The sequence below is a fragment of the Chenopodium quinoa genome, unplaced genomic scaffold, assembly GCF_001683475.1.
Source record: "Chenopodium quinoa cultivar QQ74 unplaced genomic scaffold, ASM168347v1, whole genome shotgun sequence".
Lineage (NCBI taxonomy): Eukaryota > Viridiplantae > Streptophyta > Magnoliopsida > Caryophyllales > Amaranthaceae > Chenopodium > Chenopodium quinoa.
Window position 1 is genome coordinate 522,075 of NW_018744582.1, and position 9,963 is coordinate 532,037.

The 9,963-nt window shown below is 33.6% G+C and overlaps 1 protein-coding gene across 1 annotated transcript; it reads right to left on the bottom strand.

Annotated features, from left to right (window-relative positions):
• Positions 1-313: 313 nt before the first annotated feature.
• LOC110699175 lies at positions 314-7,584 on the bottom strand. Its single transcript, XM_021876668.1, has 14 exons — positions 7,239-7,584; positions 7,039-7,147; positions 6,764-6,859; positions 5,275-5,379; positions 4,538-4,621; positions 4,336-4,451; positions 3,491-3,592; positions 3,295-3,408; positions 3,156-3,212; positions 2,583-2,649; positions 2,322-2,375; positions 2,108-2,182; positions 1,013-1,048; positions 314-789 (listed from the first exon to the last, which is right to left on the bottom strand). The coding sequence occupies exons 1-14, from the start codon at positions 7,268-7,270 to the stop codon at positions 697-699; spliced, it is 1,140 nt and encodes a 379-aa protein (XP_021732360.1). The 5' UTR covers positions 7,271-7,584; the 3' UTR covers positions 314-696.
• Between the last annotated feature and the right edge of the window lie 2,379 nt (positions 7,585-9,963).

The following is a 9,963-nucleotide window of genomic DNA, read 5'->3' on the forward strand; positions in this document are numbered from 1 at the left end:
AGTGGTTGGATTTGAGGAAAAGGGAAAAAAAATCAAGGCTTTAGACGAAGTCGCTTGCTTTACACTTATTACACATGGTCTCAAATTGGTCAAGATAAAGAGTTTAAATTATATTTTGAGAATGCAGATGTATGTAGCCCTCTATTTCCACAACCTACAAATTACTGTTCTTTTTTTAAAAAAGGCAAATTAGATTTTATTTTATTTTTCATTTTTTAATGCAACCCAATCAAGAAGCATCTAAGTTTGCCAAATATGCATGCTACAGCCTACAGGATCGCAAAAACAATCCCTCGCCTCCGCAAAAACAAAGGAATGGGGACTAAGTCTCATCTAACAGTTTGCCTCAGCTGTTCAAAATTTGTACAACAATTTAATACAAGGATGACCTCTAAAATCTACGCATATCTGCAACACAATCACTAGGGTAAATCCAATATAACAGCAATATTGGACGCAAAGTGTGGGGAAGAATAATAATCTACACAGGTTACCTAGCATTAATGTAGTATTCTATGCACAATGTGTAGTTATTTCTTCCCTATATCCTTAGAGGCCAAAGGAATACCCATTACCAAACCAGAAAGCACATCATTAGTAAGAACTGAACTAATCCTCCATCACGATGCTGGTACAGAAGAGAGGATCAAAAGTGATCAGCATTAGCATGCGGCTACGCTACACATAGAATAGTCATTAGCCCTTCCCGAGTTGTGCGAGGTATTCCTTGTCAGCATTTGCAAGTCGATTTTGGAACAGAGACCACTCTTTCTTGCATCTCTCACGGACCTTGATATAAGATCATACATAAACAAAAGAAATCAGTTCGGAACTTCTAGGGGAAAAGAAGCAGTCAAAGTATAGCATGACAGTAGTAGTTAAAAGATTAATATTACATCTACTACATTCCATATGCGAGAAAGCATGACTACATGATCAATGTGAGCAAAAAGAAACAAAAGAAGAGAGAATTTCACAAGCAGTTTAAAGATATTAAAGTACAAGTCCCTACCCCTTGCCATGGAGCCTTGCCATTCTCAGCCTGACCCTGAAAATGGATAGATGCACTAGTTAAAAAGAATCACAAAATGATATAACATTGAATTCAAAGAAAGCTGCAGAATAGCATGTCTTGTCTGTGGGATGAAAGTATATATACGAGTTTGTGAGATAAAGAACACACTGCAAATGAGGGGAGATCGTTAACGATTTAATAGGGAAGCACTGTCTCCAAAGATTTAAAGCCACTCATGCTTTATTATTAAAAAAAAATTATTCTCTAAAAAACACTTTATGTGAAGTTTCACTTTTAGGACCTCAAAAACCTATGAAGTCTATACATGTCCAAAGCCACTACACGTTACTTATCCAAGTTTTGAAAATGTAAAAATTAAGTTAAATCTCATAATTGTGTACAGCCTTTTCATCAAATAAGAAAATTAAGCAATGTAATCTATGTGACCAACACTAAGAGGACTCAAAGTAAGTGTATCTTCATCTCCTTCACAGACACTGAAGCAAGTTGATTTTGCAATTCACAAAACATAGTCCATGATAATGCAGGACACAATGGGGTTAGGCATCTCTGCTAGCAGTTTCATTGTTGAAAATGACAATGCGTTGACATTTTTAACATAAAAAAAGAATGCAAAACCATCTGATAATCTTTAAAAGCTGTCAAAATTGTTTCTGCAGGACACAATGATTTCCAACTACACAAAAAAATACTCAGACCCAAGACATTTCTTAAAACATTAAAGGATGCCCTATCTCTACTAACTAATAGTACAAGGGTACAGATAGACTTCAAAATTGACAACTCCAAACCAAGGGATATAATTTTATATACATTCTGTGAGGACTAAGAACCACCTCAGGTCCCAAGTGATCCTTGAATACTTGATAGATAACTTTGCCTCTACCCTAGAAACCTCATTTTCCCCCTCACAATTGGGTGTAATTGTTTGGAGAGAGAGAGAGAGAGAGAGAGAGAGAGAGAGAGAGAGAGAGAGAGAGAGAGAGAGAGAGAGAGAGAGAGAGAGAGAGAGAGAGAAGAGAGGGGAGTAGCACTTTAGAATTAAATATGCTATTTAAAAGATTGATTTACCTGGTTCCCAAGAGAAGGAATTACTTGATGAACTATCCATTGCTGATCTACAACACCAATTTTCTCATGCGCAGGCTACAGAACAAACAACAAAAAAGTTAAGGACGGAGTACATTATTCGAAATGAAAGATGCAAATCATTAAAACTTTTAGCCAGAATAGAGATAGGGCCACTTGGCCAAAAAAAAAAAAAAAAAAAAAAAAAAAGACTTACTTCTACACATCTTCTCAGAGCAAAATCCAGTCCCCACCCATGAACCAAATCATTCTGAAAGCAAGATAAGAATGACAATCAATTAGAAATATAAGAGCATCAAATTACTCCAACATCGAACTTCAACAGTGGTACATAACACAAAAACTTATATTCTTCGCATAAATATTCATACAGGATTATGCACATTAAAACCATAGATAAAAATTTGCAATACCCAATCAATTATTTTTTTTTATTTTTAAAATGTAAGCCAAATACCTGAATCATATGCCACACACAGCGCCAAGCATCCCGAGAAAAAACAGGGGCCATGATTTCCACAAATCTGCAGCAACCCCAGGGCAAAAATACAGTTAAGTAGGAAGAGAAAGAATGTGTGTGAATGGTTTACTAATCCCTTCAATCTTTCACGAGATCAGTAATAGACTTCGAGTAATTTCTTTAACTAGATATGCTTTGGATTATTGTATTATTCACACAATATTCAAATTTCAGAGATCCATAACATTTCCTATCATGAAAAGTAACTGTAATTAATCAGAAAAACAGAGTCTCATTTGCATTAGATATCAATCAAGCAGCTATTAAACATGCACTGCATACTGAAGTATGTGCATGTTAACAAAAGTAGAGTGACACGGAGTTTTGCTTCAGATTATGTGACCCAGCATTAAATCGAGCTATTAAGGTCCTAAAAAACAACCCATAACATGATATAAGGATTATTTCTTTTCTTTTTTTCTTTCTATTCTACTTCAGCCTCCTTTTCCCACTATTTTGTTTCGTTGGTCATGCAAATGTCATAAGCGCGCGAGGAACAGAGGAACATACGCAGCACAAGGAGGCAAGTGTGGGTTGGAGCACCAGCCTGGTTTCTCCTCAGTATCCCTGGTGCACAAAAAACAATTTGGTCACATGAGAGGTAAAGGATTGCTGATGTCGACTGCATAACTTAAAATAGAAGGCATACTTGTGTACTTCTCTATCCCCTCTCCTCTTAGTCATCTCCCATGTCAAACCATTATTAGGCTCAAGACCAGGTTGGGAAATCTCCAGGCCATACTTCTTCACCAATTGAATATACCTAGTAAAATTTGAGCAAGAAAAAGTTGTCTTAGAAATTAAAATCATAACAAAATCAAATCATTTGAAAAATTTCAACTTACTTCTCAGCATTGAAATGTTCAACACCAAGATCTTCATCCCAAATAAAGATATAGTCGTAAGCAGCAACAACATCAGGGTGGAGAAATCTCTTCGCATACCACCTGCAGATTATTTAAGTGAGAGACAGAACTAGGTGACCATGTCATATATAAGCAGCACAATAAGCTGTATGTCTAAATCATGTTCACATCATTATGTTACAAGCATACGACAGAAATTACATATTCTTTGCACCTAATGCTAACTAATATTCCCTAAAACCATTGGAAAAAGAAAAAGGTCAGAAATGCCTGCCAATTTGGAGACAAGTCTTGACAAATTAGATGGATAAGAACCATTGAACCCCAAGTCTTTACAAAAATCATGCCTTGCATGTCACAAGCTCAACAAAGCTAAAGCTAATTTTTTATGGAACAGAATACAAATTAAGATCAAGCAAGATGGAAAGATGATACAAAAAGGAGCACAAAACCTAGAGTAAAACAGAATATATAAAGAGAAGAAAATTTACTTCATTGTTCTAATTATGTAACAAAGTGTGCACTTAAGGCAATCAAAATTCAGGACTACGTAGTCATTTTAACCATGCATGAATCTATGAGTATCAACAGTTATCAACTTTCAGCAATGTTTCCAATAGATTTCATACAGCTGAAGAATTTGTAAGAGAAATCAGATTGACTAAAGGACAATAGATGGGCTGTTGTGTTCACAAAAAAATGACAAAACTAGTACTCCGTATATAAACATCATTTTTTATTCTATCACTCCATTTACCATTATCTGTTTCTACAGAACTAGGCTATTATCTATGAATAGCAAGAGTTGTAAGAAGGATTCAAACCATTTTGTTTGCTTTGGAGCACTGACATGGATAGCTTTTTTGGACCATTCAAACTCATCCCATTCAGTAACTTTGCCATCATAGTGGAAGAGCAAAATTTGGAAATCGTCAGAGAACTGCAACACGGTGTCAAACTCATATCATGTCCTTGAATATAATTTAAGACTCAGTGGTATTCTAGAAGAAGCTAACATTTCAATACCTTCTTTACAGCTTTATTAATGTTGTCCCTCTGAGCTAATCCAACAGTGAAAGTTACCAAGTATTTTGGCTTCTTTTTCAAATCCTGCAGGTAAAAGTGATACGGTAATGAAAAAAAAGAAGATTTTTGAGCAAAAAAGAGGGGAAAGGAAAGGGTAGTTTCAATATTTTCTTCAAAATCAATCAACATATCTCAAAAAAAGAGAAAAGGGTTGGGGGGGGGGGGGGGTTATCAAATTAAGACATAACAACAATTCCTAATGCATAAGTTTGTATGCTATTAGTAAAGAGCAAAAAAAAATGAAAGTCTATACACTAAGAAACAATTTGAGTGAAAAGTGCACATAGAAATTGCAAGAAAATCCTTCAAACCAACAGTCTGCCTTTTTTCCTTTAAATAAAGTATACATTACATCAATGAGACTAAGTCATTAATGCAAAAAAAGTAGATAACAGACTATGAGAGTTGAGAACTATTTGAAAAAAATTTGGGATCCTGAGAAGTTAAATCAACTTATTTAAATTTCAGTAGCTTTTCTGTCTCAAGGTTTTCTGCAGCTTTGCCCTCAGACAGAGAAATTTGATTCAATGGGAAATATATGGAAATTTAGCAAGGTTCCTTTATTATGAACTTGTGCAATGTTTCAGCATCATAATTGAAGGAGTATCAGTCAGATACTTGAACAGAAACAGTCAACAGCACTAAAATAAGTATTGGTTGGGTCAACAGAAGTGTACCTCACTCGGTTCACCCCACAATCTTCGAAGAAAAAAATCACTTTCTCCTACTACAATTCCTGGAGGTAACATCTCAGCACCACGCGGGTTGGTTGGTACATATATCTGAAAAAATACCAGTAAATTATTACCAGCCAAATAATAAATGGAATATCTATCAAGCAACAAAATAGCCACAAACCACATTAATTCTGCATTTACAGGGGTCAGGAAGAGGGTCAATATTAAAGCAAGTTTCACAGCAATGATAATCATACTTTAATTCAGGCACGATATGATGTTTGATGAGGCTACAAGTCTACAACAGATCTGGAACTCCTTCAATAAAAAGCCCTTAGTAAAATAAAAATAAATAAACTCTACAACATTTCCATCAAAGTCATAACAAATACCAAATACCTATGTCTATGACATAGGCAAAGCTACTATAAAGGGCAGAACAGTGAAGATAATATGTTGATCAACTGTCATGGTCTCAAGATATAGCAGCACTGCAGTAAGAATAAAGCATAAAAATTGCAATAAAAATTTGACACTTAAGTCCTGATTGTTTTTGTTATCAAAATTTGATTCTGTTTATTACTGGGAAAATGTACTCCCTCTGTTTCCTTTTGTTTCTCATTTGGAACTTTTTGAGAGATTCCAATGGAAATGGAATCTAACACTTCAACGGTTTTTCAGTACCTCAAAATATAACCATATGGAATCTTGTTAGGTTCGTCTTTATTTCTATTATTCAAAAATGCAATTTCACAAGAACTTTGAAAGATATTTAAATTACAATATTGCATTTAAACTATGCAAAAAGCAACTAGGACAAACATAAATCAACGAAGAGAGTAACCAGTTTTTTGTTTGGTATAAATGACGGTGGGTCGAAAAACAGAACTCCCAGAAAACCTTTATGCAGGCTATATACATTCTTCTTGTTGATCAACAATAAAGATATCATATTTTCATGTAGTTATGCAATCATGATACAGCATATAATTGGACAACAAAGGCTTCTAGTCAGTCATTTCGTGTAACTCATACAATGATGCAGAATTTAAACAATGCCAGGCTAGATTATATGTTTGAAACTATAATAACTTAACAAACACCCAAGCAACCCAAATTTAAGGCACAAAACAATATAAAAACATTATCATATTATTTAATTTTCACTTGAATTTCTCTTTTACAGCCTGAACTCATTAAAACTCATTGACCCTTATCCGACCTCATTGGCCCTTTTAATCAACTAGAAATTTGGGATTGTCAATGATGCTAGATCAACTAGAAAGCCCTTATTTCAACACAACATAAGGTCAAAGGCAAAATAGGAAGTTCATTTAAAGCAATGTAAAATATCTCAAAAACACTTAAGTGGCGACTTGTAAAAACCATCAATAGAATTCATTCAAGTTTCTAAGATAGCTAGCAAAGGTAAGAAAACAATGAAAAAAAAACACGCGATTCGAAACACGAAAAACGATTAATGACATACCTTTGGGATTGTCAATGATGCTAGATCTTCAAGAGACTTCGCGGAACTTTTAGAAATTCCATCAAAAGAGGAAATAAGTCTTGAAGATAATTTAATCTGAAACCCAGATCATAGCACAATCATAAATTATTAAAAAAAAAAAAAAAAAAAAAAACAGCATAATTCAAAATTCCGATCGAAATGATTAAATTAAACTAAATACTAACATTTTTTTAATTATTTGGACCCCAAATCATGGAAAATTGAAAAATTAATTACAAAATAAATCAATGTACCTTATCAGAAACTGAAGGAAATGAAACTCCAATGAAAAACCCAACAACAACACCTAGAATAGTAGTCATTACAAGCCTTGCGCTATCATTCGATCGTTTTGAAACCCCACTGAAAACATAATCAAACGAACAAGATCAACAAAAATAGCTGATTAATCACTACAAAAAAAACCCAGAAATTTCCCAGAAAAATTTCAAACCTGCGAAGAGGTGGGCCCATTTTATTATGCATTAATCTTCCCCAGAATCAAAAACTAAAATTCGAGCACATTCAACAAGAAAATCAAGACGTCCGCCGTTCGCCGGAGTACCAAATCGCTGTAATCGGCGATCTAGTACTCAAACTCAAGGCGTTCAATTGACAAAATTTCAAATTGAAAAAGCGGCAAAAACCCTAAATCTTTCCAATTGGGAAAAATTCAATTGAAATTGAATTGGGAAAATTAGTGAAAATTAATCGAAGTGGAAAAGATTAGTGTTGATGAAATAGGTTATATCAACCTAGATCTTGTCAAAAAAAAAAAAAAAAAAAAAAAAGAAAAGAAATATTAACAGTGTTGAGAATCTGATATGATTTAACTAAGGTTTTTGGGTGAAAAATAAATAAATACAAAAACAAAAAAAAAGTTGTAAATTTCTGGGTTATTTTTTTTAATATTTGTGTTTTATTTATTTTTTAAATTTGTGAAAAATAATAAAAAAAATTGAGAATTTTTATGATTGGTGTCGGCCAACCAAGATATGGCACATAAGAAGGCATGTGAAAGTGGTATGCACGTACGTGGCACTACGTTGTTGAACTAACCCCCACCCACATGAGTGCAACATTTTATTGACCTGTCGGATTTTTGGGTCTTTGCACCCTCTTTCTCTTAGTCACTTTCTTTATTGTATTCGGGGTTTTGCTTAATCAAAGTTTCTAATGGAATTAATTGACTGTTGGTGCAGTGGTGATCGGGACTGCACTTGGTAAGGAGAACCGCAAGTTCAATTCTCCGCAACAACAATACTAGTCCGTACAAGATGGGCAAAATGGGCGACAGTCGTTAATGATATAGATAAGATTTGATTCGAGATATTTGGCTGTATGGAGAATCAAAGTTAGTAATGGAAATAAGAAAGTGTTACAAATAGTACGAGATTTGATTCGAGCATTTTGGGTATAAGAATAGAAATGTAGTCAAAGTTTAATAGAAACAAGAAAGTGTTACAAAATGGTGGAGATGTAAATATGTAAACGAGATTCGAAATTTTAAATTATTTAGGTTTGAGAAAAATTAGTTAAAGCAATGTTTATGTTTGGTTTGAGGATACTAAATTATAACCATTAATTGCAAATACTTTTCATTTTGTGATGATTGACATTTAATTACGTGACTTATTAGAGTAATAAGTGGTAGAGTTATTATCTCATTCAATTTTTACTACAGTATAATTGATTGTTCTGGCTTGGAGTAGCACTTTTAGGGAGAAAGAAATTTGGAGATAGCTTTAAATTGTGAAATGCTAAGTTTTTTTGATTTAGACTTTGAGACGCTGAAATTTGGTAAGAGATGGTGATAAGTCATCCTAGAATGACTTTATTTAAGAGTTTGCAACATAGAAAATGTGACATTTTAATGCACTAGTTGTGGTTCCACGCGCTACGCGCGCGGCATCTCAATGGTGGTGAATACGCTTAGATAGTTATTGTTTTGGTTTTTTTAATCTTATGGCAATTAGGTTTGTGTAGACTATACAAAGTGATATCAGTTTTTTGCAATATACAGGGCCTAAATTCAGACCAGACTTTTCTTTTTTGGAGTTGTTTCCACGGTTGCAGAAAGGGGTGCATGTGGTGTTGTTGTTGAGTTATAGCTGAATTTGTAGACTGTTAACAGTTTCGTTCAACATATTGATTCTGTGTGATATGTAGCCGGAATAATATACTGGTGTACCGTTTCCGTAACATACTATTTGTCTAGGTACTTTGACTGTTGCTTTAGATGTTATTAAATGGTAAGAGTATTGGTAATAAGGGTGTTTTACGATTTTTAAAGAAGACAGAGAAAAGGAGAAAAAGCATAGAAAAATACTTTAGAATGAGTAAAGAAGAGGACCGTTCATAATAGGTGTAACGGTGAACCCCTTACATATTAAGAGTTGTAGATTAATTGCATTTCAATTTGAGTATTAAAATTAGTCAATTGTTGTTATTAATCAAATCAAATACATTTATTTATTTCATATTTTTCGAGGGTTAATTAAAGATTCAGCTGTTATAGTCAACATAGGTCGAAGAATATTATGAAACTGTAGTTCTATTCGTATTTAGTCTAAAATATAGTGAAATTTTATTGTATATAAATACATTTTCTTACTGATTGTATATTCAACATATTCTCTGTATTATAGAGATGTATAGTAACTTACCACGTCATGATATTACGTTCGGAGATACATGTAGAAATAAGTTGGTAATTTTGTTTTTTCGTTTATTTTTTTCATATATTATTTATAATGTGTTTTTGTTTTGTTTATAAATAATTGTGTGGATCTTCTAGGTATTTCCGATGGTTTGGACTGCCTTGTTAGCCGGAATCCATAGTCCTGTGGAAGTTCTTCGAGGTCCTAACAGTCGTATATGGCCTGTGGAGTTAGTGAAGGTTGTTGAAAATACCAGAAGCAATATGTGTTTTGGTATTGGTTGGGAAAATTTTGTTAACGAAAATCACTTGGTTGATGGTGAATTAATGATTATTTATTATGCCGGTAATAAAACATTTTATGTCAGGGTGTTTTCTTCGAGTATGATTGAAAGATTTGCTACTGTTGAACCTCTCGAAACAGATGAGGATATATAAGTTCATGTAATTTTGTTTTTGAATTTTATAAATAGAATATTATTATGGCACATTATTCTCCTTTATTTACAATTTTTCCTTG